Genomic DNA, 23,138 nt, shown 5'->3' with positions numbered 1-23,138 from the left:
CAAATAATATGTTTGAGTCCTCACGGTTCCATATCTCATGGTTGTTCAACAGCTGCGGGGATTGTCTAACAAACAGGTAATCCCTTCTCAAGTGTGGCGGCTGTTGAACAGCCGTGAAACATGCAGGTGCGGCGACTTGAGCATTTTTTTCTGAGCTCGCCGAAAATACTCGATTAGGACACGAGTGTGCTCGGATAACACCTTATCCAAGCACGTTCACTAATCACTACTTACAACATATTCATGATTAAAGCAGCAATAATCGTAAAAATGAGCAAAACGCACCGTGCCGTAAAGAGAAGCTTCTGTAGCAGCATTGCAACACAAGTATAAAAGGTACATACCTGTCCAGAAAAGGACACACAGTTCGGAGTCATATTGAAGGGAGGTAATGGCTCTTTTAGATCCCAATATGTAAATTGTGCTTCCGTTCCATCAGACCACTTGAATAAACTGGGGAATGACTGGCTTTGAAATCCCGACCAAATATTTTCATTTTCTATAAAATTAATAAATAGCAAAAACAACAGAAGTGAAGCGTGTTAGAAAAAAATAAAAAAAAGAACCTCTCAAAGACCTGGAACGTAGTGAGCGGCGCAAAGTAATTCTACTGGCTGCAATTAGTACTTTCCATGTTGCTCTTTAAAATCTATGGTTAAATTTACTTATAAAATGTGCACTAAGTTTCAGGCTGCAGACCCCTTAGTATACACTTCGTAAGAAGCTCATAGTTTTACACTTTCCTCATGTGTGGGGCACAGTATTACATGCTGGATGTAAGGGCTTTGTGTCTAGGATTCTGTTTTCTTCACTAGCTCTCATGTACTAGCACTGCTTCATTCCTTAAATCACCTTTTCCTTCTCTTATCCTTGTGTGATTTCTTCTAGCCATTTTGATAGCAGGCAATGATGCTGAGGAGTACGCAGCTTCCCCTTCCCTCCTTCTGCTTTCTACACTCATGCACAGCTTGAGTACATCACAATACTCCGATCAGTACAGTCCGTCTCATCCTCCTTCAATGAATACTTTGGCCGTTCTCCACAGTCTGGACTGCCATGTACATCCCTGTTGGTCTATTTGCTGCTACCTATAACACTGTGGTTAGGAACAGGAAAAGCATATAACCCACACACACAGCCAGGAGCAGGGCACTATTGAATTTACATCGAAAGCAACAGCACTGCCAGCTATGTAAAGAGGTTACATATGTTGACACACTATGTAGCGGCAAAATGCTTAGAAACTTTTAATAAAGTCCAATTAGAAAGCAAATACAAGTGTCCCTAAACTTTGAAATCCACCCTCCATCTCTGTTTTAGTAGATTGTATTTGACATGAAAGGACATTGTTGGGGCATATTTTCTTATCACTGTTGTTACACTCCTCTGTTATTCATCCAGGACACATACGGCAAGATTGACAACTTAGTGTTATTATTCCTCTTGACAATAGGGAAAATATTCTTAAAAAGTCTTACACTGCCGAATTAAATAGTGGTTGCCTGTATGGAGACACATCCTACTGACCAGGAAAATTGCTTCTCCCAGCTGTAAATTTATTTGTAAACTTCCAGGAGAATTTTTGGAATAATGTCACAACCCAGAGACTTTAGTATAGACGTTCCAGTATTATAATCTCATTTGGAATAAATTTGGCAAAATAGAAACATCAGAATGGAGAAAAGATCTAGTTTAAAGCCAGAAACCAGTGAAGCATTCCTGGAAGCAGGGTTGGACTGGCCCACCAGAGAACCGGAGAATGCTCCGGTGGGCCCTAGCTTCTCCTTCAGGAGAGTTCATAGTGCAAACATTGAAGTTGCTATGGTTCTCTTCAGTGGTGGAGAAAGTTGGGCCCTCAGAATCAAATCCTCTGGTGGGCCCAATGTCCTTCAGTCTGAAACTGCCTGGAAGGCTACGACATGCAAGTTATACAAAATAATACCCCCATTAATATTACATACCATTCTGAAACTTTGTCACCACCAGCTCGATATCGGCCAGAGAATGAAGGCTGATTAAACTTCCGTTCTCGTTTTTGCAGGACACATCAGCTTCCTCCCACGCGTTGGGCTCTTGTGTCATGTAGCAAAACCCGTTGTATGCCGTCCAGTTTGCGGCACACTCCGTTTCCGAGTAATGCCAATAATCTGCCAACGGACCAGAACACCATGGAGGTAAGAATACAGAGCAAATCAATTAAGATTTTTCTCTTACGCCATTTTTCTTTTCCATAAAAGTTGTTAGTTTGGCCAAGTCTCTTACCCACAGGATCAGATTTCGTCTCATTTACTGCTTTCTTACAAACATACGGCAAGGCGGCATCGCATGGAAAGAACTCAAATCGACCAGAATTCACATTCAGTTTTCCACAACTTGAACCATCTATAAGTGAAAATGCAGAGATGCCTGGAAAAATAAAAATAGCAAGGGTTAATAATGCATTTCTTGGAAGCAGATATGTATCAGACGCCAAACTATCAAGTAGCAGCGGACAAGAAGCCGGAATCTCCAGTTACAGAATAAGACTCAGCATAGGTTCTTTCAATACTATTGCTATTGGATTCATACTATTATACTATTAAAATAATAATAAAAAAAGTGTAAAACTAATGTGATTTTTTCAAGGTTTGCGTGTTTATTAATTTATTTGCGGGCCTTGTTGCCCATGTCTGGTATAACCTCATTCAGACGTGTGTGTGTTTTTGCATACAAGAAAAAAAAAAAAGAGGTTATTTTTCATCAATGCACTAAAGCAAAAAGTTTCTCCTACCCATTGACCAGTAAATGACGTATATCACTCTGGTGACTCCCATGTGCTGTGCAGAGTTTTTCAAAGGCTTATTGACTCGTAATGTGTGGCTCAAAAATGCCTTAAAAAAGCAACAACAAAAAACAAAAAACATCTAATGGGTCCCACAACATTTGATGCAGAAAGCAGAGAAGGGAATTGGCCCAAGGATCAGGGAAAAGTGTGGAGGAGAAAGAACTAACATCCAAATGTTATCCTTAGGCTACTTTCACACTAGCGTCGGGCTCGGCCCGTCGCGGTGCGTCGGGCCGAGGTTCCCGATGCTAGCGTTGTCTCCGCCGCACAACGGGGGCAGCGGATGCATTTTTCCAGCGCATCCGCTGCCCCATTGTGAGGTGTGGGCCGGGGAAGTGCGGGGAGGTGGGGGCGGAGTTCCGGCCGCGCATGCGCGGTCGGAAAAAGCGGACCGTCGGGAGCAAAAAACGTTACATGTAACGTTTTTTGCTCCCGACGGTCCGCCACAGCACGGCGCAACCATCGCACGACGGTTGCGACGTGTGTCATTGCGTCGCAAATGCGTCGCTAATGTTAGTCAATGCAGAAAAAACGCATCCTGCAAGCACTTTTGCAGGATGCGTTTTTTCGGCAAAACGACGCATTGTGACGTAATGCAGTTAACGCCAGTGTGAAAGTAGCCTAAGAGGGAATGCCTAGCACAAAAATCACTGGATGACTTTATTCTTTGCCGTGCGGTCCCTTTTTTCCATGTATATAACTGGACTTATAGTTTGGTCTGGTTTAGTAAAGGATCATGTCTCTCTTGCTTTATACATATATATATATTATATATATATATATATATATATATATATATATATATATATATATAAATATATATATAAATATATATATATATATATATATATATATATATATATATATATATATATATATATATATATATATATATGTATATATATATTTATTTACACACACACACACACACATATGCCTACATGCACTTCCTCTATGAAGAAAATGTCAATTTAACTTTGTCATGGCTTTTACTAAGCCTGTGCACATGTTTCCAAATAATAGAGAAACGACAGAAGAGGAATGATGCAAAGAGCTGTCAGGTTCTTTCTTTTTTTTGTTTTTAAAGTACAGTTCCTGTACCTTCATCCCAGTTGATAAAATTCAAGGGGCTATGGTCTGACCACTGCCAACCACCACTGGCCGCCAAATGATTAAGGCCAATCCATATGGAATCTGGAAGATCTTCAGTTTCTGAAAAAAATAAAATACAATTATTTATACACACACACACACACACACATACACATACACATAGGCTTTTTATTTGCATGGAATTTGTTATGGAGTGCAGCACACTTTTTTAGGTTTGCTTTTTTATGTGGCATGGGTTGATGGCTCGCATCCTGTGGACCGGCTCCTATACCTGACAATTGCTGCTTCATTTTGTTGTTTATTTAATCTTTCTATAAACACACGAACATGCGCACAATAAAAAACAAAAACAGATCCACGGTACAGTCTTGTGCGCATGCTGTGTGCCGCCTAGTGGATTATGGTTTCCCCCTTCCTTTGCGGGATGACAACCGGAAAGTTTTCCCGCACGGCCGGTTTGTTCCCAAACTGCAAAATCATGGTAATTACTGATCAGTTGGTGACGGCGCGTACACAGGGTTGTGAAATATGTTGGTGCTTTATAAGCAGGAAATAACATTGCCATCTCCTCCAGAGCTGAACTCCTGCTAGATTCCTTTCTTTGGGCATAAATAACTAATAGGACATATTGTAATGTTGCCCCTATATAGATCAGCATATTTTAACCCCTTAATGACCGCCAATACGTCTTTTAACTGACCTGAGATATAAGAGAATAGCCTCCCCATACAGGTGACAATCCAGCATCTGTCGGTTGTGCACTATAGCTGACAACTTGCTGTATCAGCCACAATCAGTGTTAACACCGTCCAAATCTATTTAACCCCTTAGATGCTGCTGTCAATAGTGACTACATCATTATAAATGGTTAACAGAGTGTGGGGGCTTCCTCTTTATCCCAATTGGTGCACTCAGATCATAATTTTGTGGTCCTGATGTTTGCCATGGCAATTCATGACCAAATAGCGGCCTTACAGTCTGACGGCTGTTGTAACCTGTTCACAAGTTAGATGCATTTAGGTGGTAAAAATAGACATTTTCATTTCTGTTATGCCACTTTGCATTAATTCCTGTAAAGCACCTGAAGGGTTAATAAACTACCTGACAGCAGTTTTCAATATGTCAGGGGGTGCTGTTTTTAAAATGGTATCACTATTGGGGGTTTCCAATATATAGGACCCCTAAAGTCACTTCAAACATGGATAAGTCCCTAAAAAAATACATTTTGTACATTTCCTTGAAAAAATGAAAAATTACTGCTACATTTCTAAACCTCCTAAAATGCTAACAAAATAAAAGAACACTTTACAAACAGTGCAGATGTAAAGCCGACATGTGGGAAATGTTCTTTATTAATGGTTTGCTGTGGTATGACTATCTGGATTAAAGGGATAATCACTCAAAGATAGAAAATTGCTTATTTTTTAACATTTTTCTCAAATTTCTGATATTTTTTATAAATAAACACAAAACATATCAACCTAAATTTACCATTAACATAAAGTATACTGTGTCGTGAAAAAAATCTCAAAATCATTGGGATATGTTGAATCATTCTAGAGTTATTACCACATAAAGTGACATTGATCAGATTTCAAAAATTTGGCTCTGTCACTAAGGGGTTAAAATGTTATTGAAGTACAATAACAAACGAAAAACAAAAGCAAAGTTAAAAGGATGGCATATAAGGTTTCCACTCACATATAGTGTGCGGAGGGGATTCCCATGAATGTGACTCGCAGGGGAATTTTTATTTAAATTGGAAATTGCACTCCAGAATAAAAGTGTGACGATACACATAGGAATTCTCTTCATAGAAATGATGGCAGTATAGAGCAGTGATTTTCAACCAGTGTTCCGTGGCACACTAGTGTGCCGCGACACATGGTCGGGTGTGCCGTGGGGAAAGTACCCCAAACTATGCTTTAACCCTTTCTACCCTTTCAATTTGTGCTGCCTGGCACAAGCATCTCAGTCAGTGCAGGGCCAGGCACACATGGACACAGCCAGCGTGACATTGTGGGCGGAGAGTTCTCCTGCTCTACTCTCCTGGCTGCTGCAGTGCTGAACTTATCAGGCACAGGCAGATTCCCGGAGCTCCTACCGGCAGTCTACTCTGGGTGACCTGGGGCGGCCATGGGCTGGGCGGCTGCAGCTGACATATATATATATATATATATATACACACACATATATATACTACAGCAGCCGCCCAGCCCAGGCCCCCAGCACAGCCTGTATAGATACAGTGTATATAATATATATATATATATATACAGGACAGGTGCTGGGGGCCTGGGCTGGGCGGCTGTTGAAGTATATACTCTGCGGTGTATATATACAGGGGAGAGGTACTGTGCGGTGTATATATACAGGAGGAGAGGTACTGTGCAGTGTATATATACAGGAAGAGCGGTACTGTGCGGTGTATATATACAGGAGGAGTGGTACTGTGCGGTGTATATATATACAGCGGAGAGGTACTGTGCAGTGTATATATATACAGGGGAGAGGTACTGTGCAGTGTATATATACAGGGGAGAGGTACTGTGTGGTGTATATATACAGGAGGAGTGATACTGTGCAGTGTATATATACAGGAGGAGTGATACTGTGCGGTGTATATATACAGGAGGAGAGGTACTGTGCAGTGTATATATACAGGAGGAGAGGTACTGTGCAGTGTATATATACAGGACAGGGGGAGTGGTACTGTGCAGTGTATATATACAGGACAGGGGGAGTGGTACTGTGCAGTGTATATATACAGGAGGAGCGGTACTGTGCGGTGTATATATACAGGAGGAGTGGTACTGTGCAGTGTATATATACAGGAGGAGTGGTACTGTGCAGTGTATATATATATATATATATATATATATATATATATATATATATATATATATATATATACATACATACACACAGGAGGAGTGGTACTGTGCGGTGTATATATATATATATACAGGGGAGAGGTACTGTGCAGTGTATATATATACAGGGGAGAGGTACTGTGCAGTGTATATATACAGGAGGAGTGGTACTGTGCAGTGTATATATACAGGACAGGAGGAGTGGTACTGTGCGGTGTGTATATATATATATATATACAGGGGAGAGGTACTGTGCGGTGTATATATACAGGGGAGAGGTACTGTGCGGTGTATATATACAGGGGAGAGGTACTGTGCAGTGTATATATACAGGAGGAGTGGTACTGTGCGGTGTATATATACAGGAGGAGAGGTGCTGTGCGGTGTATATATACAGGAGGAGAGGTGCTGTGCGGTGTATATATACAGGAGGAGGGGTACTGTGCAGTTTATATATACAGGACAGGAGGAGTGGTACCGTGCAGTGTATATATACAGGGCAGGAGGAGTGGTACCGTGCAGTGTATATATACAGGGCAGGAGGAGTGGTACTGTGCAGTGTATATATACAGGGGAGAGGTACTGTGCGGTGTATATATACACAGGAGGAGTGGTACTGTGCAGTGTATATATACAGGACAGGAGGAGTGGTACTGTGCGGTGTATATATACAGGGGAGAGGTACTGTGCGGTATATATATACAGGGGAGAGGTACTGTGCGGTGTATATATATACAGGGGAGAGGTACTGTGCGGTGTATATATACAGGGGAGAGGTACTGTGCGGTGTATATATACAGGGGAGAGGTACTGTGCGGTGTATATATACAGGGGAGAGGTACTTTGCGGTGTATATATATATACAGGGGAGAGGTACTTTGCGGTGTATATATACAGGAGAGTGGTATTGTGCAAAGTACCTCTCCCCTGTATATATATACACACCGCAAAGTACCTCTCCCCTGTATATATACACCGCACAGTACCTCTCCCCTGTATATATACACCGCACAGTACCTCTCCTCCTGTATATATACACTGCACAGTACCTCTCCCCTGTATATATACACCGCACAGTACCTCTCCCCTGTATATATACACCGCACAGTACCTCTCCCCTGTATATATACACCGCACAGTACCTCTCCCCTGTATATATACACCGCACAGTACCTCTCCCCTGTATATATACACCGCACAGTACCTCTCCCCTGTATATATACACACTCACCGGCCACTTTATTAGGTACACCATGCTAGTAACGGGTTGGACCCCTTTTGCCTTCAGAACTGCCTCAATTCTTCGTGGCATAGATTCAACAAGGTGCTGGAAGCATTCCTCAGAGATTTTGGTCCATATTGACATGATGGCATCACACAGTTGCCGCAGATTTGTCGGCTGCACATCCCAAAGATGCTCCATACAAGGCAGGATGGATCCATGCTTTCATGTTGTTTACGCCAAATTCTGACCCTACCATCCGAATGTCGCAGCAGAAATCGAGACTCATCAGACCAAGCAACGTTTTTCCAATCTTCTACTGTCCAATTTCGATGAGCTTGTACAAATTGTAGCCTCAGTTTCCTGTTCTTAGCTGAAAGGAGTGGTACCCGGTGTGGTCTTCTGCTGCTGTAGCCCATCTGCCTCAAAGTTCGATGCACTGTGCGTTCAGAGATGCTCTTAGGCCTACCTTGGTTGTAACGGGTGGCGATTTGAGTCACTGTTGCCTTTCTATCAGCTCGAACCAGTCTGCCCATTCTCCTCTGACCTCTGGCATCAACAAGGCATTTCCGCCCACAGAACTGCCGCTCACTGGATTTTTTTTCTTTTTCGGACCATTCTCTGTAAACCCTAGAGATGGTTGTGCGTGAAAATCCCAGTAGATCAGCAGTTTCTGAAATACTCAGATCAGCCCTTCTGGCACCAACAACCATGCCACGTTCAAAGGCACTCAAATCACCTTTCTTCCCCATACTGATGCTCGGTTTGAACTGCAGGAGATTGTCTTGACCATGTCTACATGCCTAAATGCACTGAGTTGCCGCCATGTGATTGGCTGATTAGAAATTAAGTGTTAACAAGAAGTTGGACAGGTGTACCTAATAAAGTGGCCGGTGAGTGTATATATATATATATATATATATATATATATATATATATATATATATATATATATATATATATATATATATATATATATATATATACACCGCACAGTACCTCTCCCCTGTATATATATACCACACAGTACCTCTCCCCTGTATATATACACCGCACAGTACCACTCCTCCTGTCCTGTATATATACACTGCACAGTACCACTCCTCCTGCCCTGTATATATACACTGCACGGTACCACTCCTCCTGTCCTGTATATATACACTGCACAGTACCCCTCCTCCTGTATATATACACCGCACAGTACCCCTCCTCCTGTATATATACACCGCACAGCACCTCTCCTCCTGTATATATACACCGCACAGCACCTCTCCTCCTGTATATATACACCGCACAGTACCACTCCTCCTGTATATATACACAGCACAGTACCGCTCCTCCTGTATATATACACAGCACAGTACCTCTCCCCTGTATATATACACCGCACAGTACCTCTCCCCTGTATATATACACTGCACAGTACCACTCCAAGGAGTTCCCCATTCTGGCCAACAAAGCTATTTGCTCCCATTTTTGACCACATATCTATGTGAGCTGGGCTTCTCAAGCTTGACTGCGATAAAAACTAAAAACAGGGAGAGACAGAACTGTTGAGGAAGAGCTTCGTGTGTGTCTTTCCACCATTCCTGCCAGGATATCCCTTTTGTGTTTATCGAAACAGGCCCAGGTTTCACACTGAGTGAGTATAAATACATTTAGAATCTATATTATTAACTATATGTAGAATATGTACTGTTTTAGTGTCATTTTGTGCCATTTTGGTTGGTGGTGTGCCCCGGGATTTTTTAAGTATAAAAAGTGTGCCGCGGCTCAAAAAAGGTTGAAAATCACTGGTATAGAGGACTACATTTCTGTTCCAAACAGCCCCTTAAAGGGATCCTGTCACCATGAAAATGCAGTCTAATCTGCAGGCCCCTTGTTACAGAGCAGGGAGAGCCAAGTAGATTGGCATATAGTTTTGTGAGAATATATTCCGTATAACCTGTGTTTTAGTCAATGGACTCTTTGCTCTTTCTGGGATTTTTGGTCCAGTTAGACGACTGAAAACAAAGATAGCCGTCAGTCACTGATAGGACCGCCCACTGGACCAGAAATCCCACAAAAAGCAGTGGATTAAATGATGAAAACACAGGGTACACTGAATGATTTCTCATAAAAATATATTTAAATCTGCTCAGCTCCCACTGCTCTATGTCCTGATGCCTGCTCATTGGACTGCCTTTAAAGACACGGCCATTTTTTATTTTTGCTTTAATTATTTTCTCTGCCTCTCCAAAGAAAAGTAACTTATTTTTTTGGTCTACATAGCTGTATGAGGGATTTTTTTTTTCAATGGGATGAGATGTAGTTTTGAATGACACTAGTCATTTTCACCGTATAATGAATGTACTGGAAAACAAGAAAAAAAATCCAAACTGGGGAGGGAATGGTGAAAAAAAAAAATAAACAAACAAACACAATTCAGTTCAATCCATCTGAACTGTACTGTCAAACAACTTGTACACAGGCGTGACAAAGATTTTGGAAGAAAGTAGCCATCTTTCTCTAATTCTGAACAACCCCTTTAAAGAGCAGTCCATATTGGGAATCTTTTCATTGCCATTATTTCTATTACTGGCCAGAGCTTCTTTTGAAATTATGATGGTCGCTATGGGAAACCGCCAACATGCTTGTTGACAGATAAACCATTACCAGCTTATCTGAGTTCCTATAACTTATCCAGTATTGGACTGAACACATTGGACTGGCCAGTCGGCAAGGCCCCGAGCCCTGGCCAGTCGGCAAGGCCCCGAGCCCTGGCCAGTCGGCAAGGCCCCGAGCCCTGGCCAGTCGGCAAGGCCCCGAGCCCTGGCCAGTCGGCAAGGCCCCGAGCCCTGGCCACTACACGGTTGACAGAGCTGTGCTATTCAGCTTGCAACTGCTAAATTCCACACTGAGAACAGCTAATTGGTGAGGGTCCCGGATGTCGAATCCCCACTTATCTGAAAGGTAGTGGAGAAACACTTTAAAATATACACATGGGGCTTTTCATATAGCTCTATCCAGCCGTTACGCACCCCCCGGTCACCTCAAGCTCTCCAACTATGACAACACTGAAGTGTCCGGGGGAATTCATCCTTAAAGCCTGTATCATGTGAGGTCTAAACATTGAACCATGAACCATGTGAAGCTGGAACGTAGCAGTCTGGATTGGCCACACACCGAGCATACCTCGTCAGTCCGATACCTGGACTTTGACTGAACTTTCACAGAGGGGAAGTTTCTGCTGCACAAATTGGAGCGAGTCTTATGAATGAGACCCGAGAATATGAGTCATAAGGAACAATAGTGAACATTCTGTGTTCAGTTGCTTATTAACCAGATACAGGCAAATAGATCAACACCTCTGTGTGTTTGCTGTTCTGGAGACGGAGTTCACATCTTTATACTGCACTGTGCATAATGCGGACGGGGCCAGTAACCAGGTCGTGCCACTCAATAACTCATATTGAAAATACAGTATATCACGGGGGAGAAAGTAATCTCTGCAGAGTAGACTTCAAATTCAAGATTTAGGCAGCTAGAAGTATTTTCTCTCGTCTCAGTCCCAAAGTAAGGCTAGAAATGTCCAAACCAAATGGGATGTCCTACAACTAATAGGACTATGTAGATTTGGAAGAGTATGACTGATTTATGAGGAAAACAGCACCACGCCTGACCATAGGTTGTGTCTGGTATTGCAGTTCAGAACCATTCTCTTCTAGAGAGCCAAAAAAAATATTACATTTTGCTAACAATTCAGAGAAAAAAAAAAATTTGAAAATATTTTTTAACCCCATCCTGACCAGACGATTTTCGGCTTTCGTTTATTTTCCTTCCTTTATTTCAAAAAGGAGATTTTTGTGTACTCACCGTAAAATCTCTTTCTCTTAGCCTCTAATTGGGGGACACAGGACCATGGGTGTTATGCTGCTGTCCACTAGGAGGCGACACTATGCATAATCTGAAAAAGATTAACTGTGGCTCCTCCTCTGCAGTATACACCCCTGGACGGCGTCAGCCTTCTCCAGTTTTGTGCAAAAGCAGTAGGAGGAACGTAACATGAATAACATAATTATGCCTGTAAGAAGGCAACTATGTACAAGCTCAAGAAAACAATATGAGAACTCAACAGTTACAACGGCCCGGAAGGGGCAACAGGGTGGGAGCTGTGTCCCCCAATTAGAGGCTAAGAGAAAGTGATTTTACGGTGAGTACACAAAAATCTCCTTTACTGTCGCCTCATTGGGGGACACAGGACCATGGGACGTCCTAAAGCAGTCCCTGGGTGGGAAGCAATGGACGAATATTGTGCAGACAGGCCCCTATACTTGGGGCACTGCCGCCTGCAGAACACATCTACCCAGGCTCGCGTCCGCTGAGGACTGGGTATGAACCCTGTAGTGTTTAGTAAACGTGTGTAGGCTAGTCCAAGTGGCCGCCTTACACACTTGTTGTGCCGAAGCCTGGTGCCGAATGGCCCAGGAGGCCCCTACCGCCCATGTAGAGTGTGCCGTAATACCGGCTGAAAGAGGAGAATTTTTAAGGCGGTAGGCCTCTTGTATGGTGGATTTGATCCACCTGGCAAGGGTAGCTTTGGAAGCTGGCAGACCCTTGTGGCCGCCTTCCGGAAGGAGGAAAAGAGAATCAGACCTCCAGAAGGACGCAGTCCTAGACACATATATACGCAATGCCCTGACGAGGTCAAGCGTATGCAGAGCCTTGTCCACTATGAACCGGAACCGGACAAAGGGATGGTAGTGAAATTTCCTCATTGAGGTGGAAGTTGGACACAACCTTCGGAAGGAAGGATGGGACCATACGAAGAACTACCTTATCCTGATGAAAAACCAGGAAGGGCCATCTGCAGGAGAGTGCTGTCAGTTCAGACACCCTGCGTAGCGAGGTGATTGCCACCAGGAAAGCCACCTTCTGGGAGAGAAGGCGGAGCGGGACCTCCTTAAGGGGTTCGAAGGGTGGTTCCTGCAATGCTGTCAGGTCCAGGTTGAGGTCCCACGTTTCTAGTGGTCATCTGTAGGGGGGAACCAATCGGGAAACCCCCTGAAGAAAAGTCCTTACTTGCGGCTTGGTATCAATGCGCCTTTGAGAAAGCACTGAGAGGGCTGACACCTGGCTCTTAAGCGAGCCCAATGACAGCTTGGCCTCCAGACCCGATTGGAGAAAACCAAGTACTTTGGGTAGGGAATAAGGGAGTGGGGTCTGGCCACAAGATTCGCACCAGGTAAAGAAAACTTTCCAGGTACGGTAATAAATCTTGGCAGAGGCTGGCTTCCGTGCCCTGATCATGGTTCCAGTGACGTCCGGCGAGAGCCCTGCCTGGGTTAGAACCCAGGTCTCAAGGGCCACACTGTCAAATTGAGAGCCCCTGAGTTCTGGTGGTAGAACGGGCCTTGTGATAGAAGATCGTGGTGGTCGGGGAGACGCCAGGGGGCGTCTGCTGTAAGTTGTACGATGTCGGCGTACCATGTACGTCTGGGCCAGTCCGGTGCAATTAGGATGGTTGGAACTCCCTTTTGCTTCATCTTCCTCACCACCCTGGGTATCAGGGGGAGAGGTGGAAAAATGTATAGAAGCTGGAACTGGGTCCAGTCTTGAACCAGAGGGTCTGCTCCGAGCGACCGCGGATCGTGTGTTCTGGCCATGAAGTTTGAGACCTTGGCATTGAAGTGGGATGCCATTAGGTCCACATCCGGGGTCCCCCAGCGATGGCAGATCTGGCAAAAAATTTCGGGATGGAGAGACCACTCTCCCGAGTCTATTTCTTGTCGGCTGAGGAAGTCTGCTTCCCAGTTGTCCACACCTGGAATGTGGACCGCCGAGAGAACCGACCCTGTGTCCTCCGCCCAGTGGAGGATATGTGACACTTCTCGCATCGCCTGGGTACTACGGGTCCCCCCTTGGTGATTCACATATGCCACAGCCGTGGCATTGTCCGACTGTATTCTGATGTGACAGGCTGCCAGTAAGTGATGAAAGGCCCTCAATGCCAGGAGGATGGCACGAATTTCCAGGATGTTGATGGGCATGGTCGCTTCCACTGGGGACCACTTGCCCTGTGGTGTAGGTGCACTGCACCCCAACCCGTCAGGCTCGCATCGGTGGTCAGAACTTTCCAATGACTTGGCAGAAAGGATTTCCCCTTTGCTAGCGAGGTTGGCTTGAGCCACCAGTGCAGGGACCTCTTGGTTGACGACATTAGCCGGAACTCCCTGTCGAGAGAGAAAGGGTTCTTGTCCCAGTACTTGAGGATGGCTAGTTGGAGAGGCCTGAGGCGAAACTGAGCAAATGGGACGGCTTCTATTGCTGCCCCCATCCTGCCGAGGACTCTCATGGCAAACGGGAGAGATTGAGGGGGTTTGCGGAGGAGGGTGCGAACTCCTAGACGGAGAGCCAGTGCCTTGTCTTTGGGAAGGAGCACTAGACCCCTGGAGGTGTTGAATAGCATTCACAGGAAGGTCAGAGACTGACTCGGGGTTGGTGATGACTTTTGTAGGTTGACTAACCAGCCCATGCGACTCAGTGTCGATTGTGATTGAGACGCTGAGCTCGCAGTCCTTGAAGGTGGGAGCCTTGATGAGTAGATCGTCCAGGTATGGAACGACTACTATGCCTCTGGATTGCAGGACGTCCATGGTGGCTGCCATGACCTTGGTAAACACTCTGGGAGCCGTGGCGAGTCTGAACGGAAGAGTCACGAACTGGTAGTGGTCCTGGTCGATTGCGAACCTGAGAAAACTCTGACGAGCAGGTGCAATCGGTATATGCAGGTATGCGTCTTGTATTTCTATGAAGGCGAGATATTCTCCCCTATTTTTTCGCAGCTACATGTACCCCTGATGAACCCCCGCTATACATATGGGGGGGAAACGCGTCGGGCATTGTTTTGGGGAGACTGCCGTTCAGCGCTTGATGTGATTGTTATATTTATCTAGCGTTGCCACAAGGATGCTACAAACCTGCAGATGAGTATTAAAATCCTGGTATTTTCCTTATAATGGGGATGATTGTGTCCTTTCATAAGTAAAAATTGCCTCTTTGGGGGCTTCAGGCTTGTGATTCCGTTCTGACATATTATACTGTAGCATGCAATTTAAACAGTAAGGGTATGATACATTGTTTTCTCTACATGCCCTGAGTACGTCTACTACTAATGTCTGATATGTTACATTGCAATATGCATTTTAAATAGTATTGGTATGCTATATTGATGTATATGTCTTGAGCACCTGCTTATTGCTATTAATATTGTAAGAGCGCTTTTTTGATCTTATATGGACAATAGTGATATTGCTATATCTCATTCACCTACATTGAGACTATTTATGTCCTATTCATTCATTTGTTGCAATTTTTGTAGGGCATGATTTGCTCTAGCTATAGATGTTTGCTATGTGATTTTTGGGCACATCTATGTAATTGGTGAGATTCTGTCTCACATTTTTTTTAAATTTGTGCATTTTTCATTTTTTGATTTTTCATTTTTTTTGGGGTGTTTGGGAATTTTGGGCACAATTCTTTATCTTCTATCCCGATTCAGGGACTTTGTAGGGATCCTAGGGTTAGTCGCCGCTGAGTGGGGCCCCTACCGCCTCACATTAGGGCGCCTACCCCCACTGTTAGGTAGTATTTTCCCTATAGGGATTTTCCAGGATTTTTTCAGGGTTCCTTATCTAGGGAATTCTAGGGATTTTTGAGGGTAAGCCTACGCTGAGTGGTGGCGCCTACCGCAGTAAATTAGGGTGCCAACCCCCACTGGTAGGTAGGAGTAAGCGTAGTTACTCCCTAGGATCCAACAGGTACATAACTTGTTGTTTAATTATTTAATTATTTTTTGTTCTTGATAAGAGAGTTTTTAATTGTTGTTGAATAAAAGTTAGATTTTAGGGGTCCTTGGCGTTTAGGTTTTCATATTTATCTAGGATTCCAAGTTATCCTTTTTCGTGGTTTGGTTTCGAGATATTCTCCCTTCTCCATGGACGCAATGATGGACCGAAGGGGACTCCAGCGGAAGTGACGAAACCGTACATATTTGTTGAGTTGTTTTAGGTCCAGTATGGGCCGTACGCTGCCCTCCTTTCTTGGGGACTACGAATAGATTGGAGTAGAACCCTCGGAAGCACCTGGCCGTGGGAACCGGTACTATGACTCCTGCTTGAAGAAGCGAGGGAACCGCTTGGTGGAAGGCACGAGCCTTGGCTGGCGGTTTTGGGGGAACAGAGAGGAAGACTCGGTTCGGTGGGTTGGAGGTTGAACTCTATCTTATATCCGGAAGACACTAGTTCCCTGACCCACCTGTCTTCTGTAGTAGGCATCCAGACTTGCTGGAAGAGCAAAGTCGGCTGCCTACGGGTGGGATGTCTTCCGGGGTCCGTGAGTCATGAGGGTTTACCTCCTTTGGCCTTTGACTGGCCTGCTTTTAGATGCCAGGTCTTGTCTGACCTTTGCGTCGACTCTGCAAGCCTATTTTCAGGACAACACAGCAAGGCGCGGGATGCGCCGCTGACCTCACAAGAGACCCCCATCAGGCCCACCATGTATGATATGGCCCTTCTGTATTAAGCTACATATTTCTGGGACAGCAGCCCTTACTGGCCTCACTATAAGGTTATGCCCTTTAAAACAGAGATCGTTTGTTTCTCCTCCACTACTGCCACCTTTATGCATATATATCATTGGACTAGAGTAACCCCATGAATAAGGCCCGGGAGGGTCGAAACGTCGGGTTTTGTTCTATCAAAGTGGCAAACTATTACTTTGTTTTTTCTTGAATAAAATTGGCATAAACCCTTTTTCTGCAATACACCAGTATCGAGTGTGCGGTAATTTTTTCTCTATGATAGACTTGACCTTACGGTCAGTTTACCAGCACCTCACTGTCCTTCGACCTGAGTGCACACCATTTTCCCTATACCTAGAAAGAAAAGACAGGAAAGAATACTGTGCGGTCAGTATAAAAAAATACTACAAAATCCACCACAGAGAATACAAAAATCTCCACACCTAACTAAAGGCATGGAGGGTAACTCTGACTCCAGAGCTTCCAACTTGGCTGAGTAAATCTTAACACAGACAAAGCTGGACAAGAAAAAACATAGCAATTCACAGAACTATTAAGTCCACCGCATGTGGACTGCAAAAACAGAGCCAGGACTTATCTTTGATGATTTGGACAATCCAGAAGGAGAAACCAAGCAGAGATGTGGATCCCTAGAAAACAATGGACAACTGGCACTCAATAAAGGAAGGAGCCAGACTAAATAGCCCCGTCCAAAGTAGAAGCAGCTGATGACTGTTGTGAAGGACAAACAGCAGCACTACCACTTATAACCACCGGAGGGAGCCTAAGAGCAGAACCCACAACAGAATTCACAACACCCTCCGTTTCCCTGTCTGAGTTGGAGTCGCAGATGCCTCCCGAATCCTGTGTATCACTGAGGCGTCCCCTGCTGGGTGAGCTGGGGAGGCGGCCTTCTCTGGTCGGGGACTGCGGAGATCTGCATTGTCTGACCCTGGAAGGGAACGGTCTAGATGACTTGGAACTACGGTGTCTCTCCCTAGAAGGGGATGACCGTGTGCTATGGGATGACGCAGATGGATTTGACCTATGGGTCCGCTTGCGTCCTGACCTAGACGTGGATGTGCCAGGTCGTTCTGTTCCTGAGTCAAGCTCTCCCTTTGCTGGGTAGCGGTCATAGCCGAGGCATGACTTTGCAGAGCCCGAAGCAATGTGGAGGTTTGGTTATCTATAGACTGCGTCATAGATTGCGACCTCTGAGTGACCCATTCCGGCGTGGCATTAGACACCGAGGCATTGGCAGGGGCTTCTTGGGGCTCTGACGCAGTAGTCTGGGTGCAGTCCTGGCAGCGCGTTACATTGCCACTGGGGAGAGCGGTCCTGCAGGCTATACAGAATGCATAATAGCAGTCCTGCCTGGTTCTCCTGGACCTTGAGCCCGGCATAGTGCACAGAGTGCAGAAGGGCTGGCTGCAGAGGACCTTACAGGGGTAGAGAAACCTACAGAGGAGCCTTATAGGTAATATGGATTCACAGCCTGAGTAAAACAACCCAGCTGTGATCTGACCCCACCAGTATGCCCCTAGGTCCAGCGCCAAAGATCCAGTGTCTTGTGCCCCTCGGAGACTGGCTGGCCTAGTCCTGGTCCTGCTGACCGGGAGATGCAGGGTTAATCTTTGCTGCAGTAGAAATGGCCGCCGAGGAGAAGAGGCAGGGGGAGAAGGGGGCGGAGAGCTGAGAACAAGGTGGCAAAGCTGTGTAAAAACGCGCCCTTTCTGTCTCGATCCGCCCCCTTTATGACACTGTAGAGTGTCATATTTGTCATCTGGGGGGCGGAGAGGAGGCGGAGGCTACAGCTAGGCCGAAGCCGGGGCCTAAATTAGATGCCTGATGCCCAGAAAGGCTCCAGGCCGGTGCGGAAGTCCGGGGGGGGGGGGGGGGGGGTGTTCGGATCTGAACCGGACCCACCCCGGAAGGGTCCCCCTGAGGCAGTATAGAGCTGGTGCTGCCGCAGAGACAGGGGCGCAGGGAGCCCTGTGTCTGTATGTGCCATGCCTGCCTGCACTCCCCCCGGCCCCGACAGGAGCCCGCAGCTGGGCTGGGGTCCCTGGATGCAGGCGCAGTGTGCTGGCCCATTGCTGGGAGCTGTAGAATGCTGCCTGTACAGGCCCTACCTGAGGCGTCTCAACCTAATGCCCCCAGAGGGGGATTAGGGAGGGTGCTGTGTGACCATCAGGGGGCTTTATCCTCGCCTCGACCTCAACCCAGAAACCAAAAGGAATTGGGGAAGGAGGGGGAGTCTCGACTTCGAACCAGCACCCGAGGGACTGGGGAAGGAGCGGCACGGGGAATAGCCATCTCTACTTCAACCGGGCACCCCGTAATAGGGGGCCGAGGAAGGAGCCATGCCGGGAGTCTCACAGGAGACCCACTTTTCTTCATCTGTAATCCGTCGGAAAAAAAACGGAGTAAAAAATCTTAGGTGTGCCTCCTATGCGACACTAAGCAAAAACTGGAGAAGGCTGACGCCGTCCAGGGGTGTATACTGCACAGGAGGAGCCACGGTTAATCTTTTTCAGATTATTCATAGTGTCGCCTCCTAGTGGACAGCAGCATAACACCCATGGTCCTGTGTCCCCCAATGAGGCGACAGAGTAAGCTATAATTTTTCCTTTTTCCATCAACATAGCAATATAAGGACTTAATTTTTCCGGGACGAGTTTTAGTTTTGAATGGCACTAATTTATTTTACCAGTCAATGTACTGAAAAATGGGAGAAAAAAAAATAATCCAATTGTGGTAAGACTGCGAGAAAACAATAACGTAATTCCGGAATAGTTTTCTTGCTTTTGCAGTCTTCATTGTTTAGTAAAAAGGAGTTGTGAACATGATTCTCCGGGTCAGTCTGATTACAGAAATTCCAAACGCATTAAAAAAAAAAAAATTAAGTGCTGAAAAACATTTTTTTTCCAGAAACTCCTATAGAAAAAAAAAAGTCATTTCCAAGAGCTGCAATGATTTCATTTTTTCTGTCAATGGATCAGTGAAAGAGCTTTTTTTTTTTTTTAGCAACAAGCCGGCCTATTATATTGATAATATTTTGCAGTACACACGTTTTGATAGTTTCTTATTGTTTTTTTTTTTTTTTCTTCACGGAATTGCGGCCTGTTCCAGTGCTTACACTAATCCTTATAAATGAGGACATATTAGAAGTTGCTTATGAGCCTCTCACACACATTTGTGAAATTCTACATTAAATTGCCAAGCCCTTTAAAACATAAAATTCATCCTGCAGCCACCACTATATATTTACATATACACATCATCACATAACAGAACTCACCAATAATGTACTGCAGCTCTCCTGGACTGGATATGCTCAGTAATTCAGCACCTTGGCTTTGGCACGATGTATACGCTTCTTTCCACTTCATGACAGAGTTTGCATTGAACTGGTAACATTGCTGGAGCGCTAAATTTGGGGTCCAAGAGCCATTACATCCACTCACTACAGGGGAACATTGCAAGAAAGAAATCATCAGTATACAATATACAACAATTTAATAACTTTCTTGTGACTTATTGCAGCGGCTGTTCCCGCTTATTGGGGCATACACGGTAAGAAATTTTGATCACCTATTGCTGCATTTTTATAGTATTTTAATATTTTTTTCCAGATTTTTTTAAAACTTTTTAACTTTATTTCTGAACCCCGATATTGTCGGATTGCTTATAACAAAGAGCCACAGGCTGGGATTCAAAGGAGAACCGTCATGGCAGGGACAGGGGTCTTCAGCAGAACTCCAGCTGTAATGACGTCACAGAGGGGCCCAAAGGGCGCATGGAACGCTCACTTCCTGAGCTTGCATCAAAGATGGGGACCCAGTACATCATACATCAGGAAGGTGTTAAATAAAAACGTACCGACATTTGTATCTTCTTACATGTCCGACACCTGGACCACTACTAATACATAGGAATTTGGGCACAAATCAAAAAGGATAAGCTATGTTTTAAAGGGAATGTGTTATCACTATTTGGGCAGCACGGTGGCGCAGTGGTTAGCACAGCATCCTTGCAGCTCTGGAGTCCTGGGTTCAAACCCCACTAAGGACACCATCTGCAAAGAGTTTGTATGTTCTCCGTGTTTGCGTGGGTTTCCTCCGGGTTCTCCGGTTTCAATTCAGAGTTTCATATATTTAGCATAAAAGTACGTGACTCATAGGGGACTTTCCAGCAGTTCTAACTGTGCGATGAATGCTAATGTTCAGGAATTAAAAAGGACCGTCGCCTCCATCTCTATTTTCATCTATACACCAAAGAAAGTAACAGATCTAACCTGGCTTTAAACAATTTCCCAAAAGAACATTGTCATCAAAGTTTTCGGAGGTCGCGCACCACTCCTCATCTTCAGTACCAACAAGAATACAGTCATGATACCACTTCTCCTTATAGAGGAATGGAAATTCACAGGGTCTTCCAGAAGAATTCCCCCCTGTCGTATACACAACTGAAAGAAGAAAAAAAATTGCTTAAAAATTATTAAAAGGGAACAAACATAATAGAAGTCACTGATTTTACATTTGCTCGTATACAGTAAGACATTGCTTCCAGGTAAAATATAGATTTGCAGAACTTATTGCACCTCTGAATGCCCCTCTGTGCACAGGACGAAACTGATCATCCAGAGACTCCAGAATAATGAACAAAAGACCAGAACTACGGTGAAATCTGCACAGATAAAGTAAAAGGATGGGGAAAAAGTACCTGACTTTTTCCGGAAGCCCTGTAGAGAATGAATGAAGCGGTGTTTGGGCGTCCAACCTGTTGCTCCACTGGTCAAAGTATAAATGCAATTCCAGAAAACTTTTGACTTGTACCAGACATGAGAAGTTTCGATCGATGGAATCGTAACAGCTGGACCCTCAACTGAACTCCAAAATGAGGGAACAGAAGTGTTCAGGCATGGGCTAAAAAAAAAAAAAAAAAAGTTTGAGAGTACCAGAACCAGAAGGTCCTCAGCCTAGTGCTTGAGAGAAGAGTAAGGCTGAGGACCTCCTTGTTCTGGTTCTTAACCCACTCGATCAGAACTTCTCTACGACATGTCAAAAGTTTTCAGTTATACATTAACTCTGGGGTTGCACATAGAATTGTAGTAATATAGATAATTTTTGCAGAAACAGGAAGAGTCACTGTTGCCACATAGGCGTATAGGAGGAGGGGCAGGAAGAAAAAAAAAAATAAAAATTGTGCAAGAATTTGCAGAAAGTACAAACTGTCTTACTGAAGAATCAAAGAAAAAGAGAAAGAGAAAAGAGAAAAAAAAAAAGGAAAGGAAGACCTCTGTGTCCATGGTCAATCAAGCAGAGGTGCTGGTGGGGAGAAGCAAAGAGGAGCCGAGGACCGCAGGTGCACCCACCACCACCCAGAGCACCCGCCACCATCCAGAGCACCCACCATCATTCAGTGCGCCCACCTCCATCCAGTGCGCCCACCTCCAACCAGTGCGCCCACCTCCAACCAGTGCGCCCACCTCCATCCAGTGCGCCCACCTCCATCCAGTGCGCCCACCTCCATCCAGAGCACCCGCCACCATCCAGAGCACCCGCCACCATCCAGAGCACCCGCCACCATCCAGAGCACCCGCCACCATCCAGAGCACCCGCCACCATCCAGTGCACTTGCAAAGCTAATCTGTATATGAATAAAAGTTAAATTTCAGAAAAAGGGAGCATCAGATAGGGGACAAACTAGGTATCCCTGGAAGTGTACCTGCGTTTATCTAGAGCAAATGTTACTGACAGATTCCATTAAAGAGAATAATGGATCGATTGCAAAGAGACAATGGAAAAAAAAAAATCTAATTTACAGATGAGAAAAAAAAACAAAAAGACAAAAACAAATGGATGCTAAATGTAAGGTGAAAAAAACAAATGATCAGGGTATAAAAAGAGCAATACATCTAATTATATCTTAGAACCCAGCACAACTTGCTAATAGCAAGGAAAGCCTACCGACGCAGGAGGCCAGGAAAAGCACAAGTAATGAAAAGAAGATTCTCGGCCACAACATTTCTGGATGCTCTACGTGTAATCACATCAACAGCTGCAGTTACACAATTATCTGTATCTAAGTAATTGTGATTTGGTTTTCCTTCCTACCAACAGGCACAATATAACAATATTTGCTTGTAACGAATGGAATAACTACTGGATAATTAAGGTTCCTGCAGAGTCAGAGGTAGCTGTGGTCAGAGGAGGTCGGCAGGAATGTGACTGCAGCCTGCACACTCCACGCCTTACTTTTGTCCCTTATCTCAACCATAACCATGCTTCTTCTCCACCCACTGGTAAGGATAAAACCGGTTCAATACTATTACAGGGAACCATAGGCAGCATGTATCAGGCACTTGCTGCATTACTGAAAGACCCGTCAGTCTAGGGAAGCAGGGTGGGGAGAAGCCACCGGGGGCCGGCCTCAGACTAGTCAACCGAGACTCTAAAACTGCAGCCGGCTTTTCAAGGCAAGTTCACTCGGAGATCCCGCAACACTTCATTTTACAACATGCAATACTGCAATAACACAGCC

The 23,138-nt window shown here is 44.9% G+C and overlaps 1 protein-coding gene across 1 annotated transcript in view; it reads right to left on the bottom strand.

Moving 5' to 3' along the window:
- LY75 (lymphocyte antigen 75) overlaps window positions 1–23,138 on the bottom strand; it is an 87,437-nt gene that overhangs the window by 45,859 nt on the left and 18,440 nt on the right. The window contains exons 3-8 of the mRNA XM_077272862.1: window positions 20,890–21,060; window positions 19,894–20,058; window positions 3,926–4,036; window positions 2,263–2,406; window positions 1,962–2,147; window positions 345–499 (exon numbers count right to left, since the gene is read on the bottom strand). Of these exons, the coding sequence (XP_077128977.1) occupies window positions 345–499; window positions 1,962–2,147; window positions 2,263–2,406; window positions 3,926–4,036; window positions 19,894–20,058; window positions 20,890–21,060 (932 nt within the window). The remainder of the gene's footprint in view (window positions 1–344; window positions 500–1,961; window positions 2,148–2,262; window positions 2,407–3,925; window positions 4,037–19,893; window positions 20,059–20,889; window positions 21,061–23,138) is intronic.

Source organism: Ranitomeya variabilis, chromosome 7, assembly GCF_051348905.1.
Source record: "Ranitomeya variabilis isolate aRanVar5 chromosome 7, aRanVar5.hap1, whole genome shotgun sequence".
NCBI classification, from domain to species: Eukaryota; Metazoa; Chordata; class Amphibia; order Anura; family Dendrobatidae; genus Ranitomeya; species Ranitomeya variabilis.
Note: the sequence above shows the minus strand (reverse complement) of the source record. Positions and strands in the feature narration are given on the sequence as shown.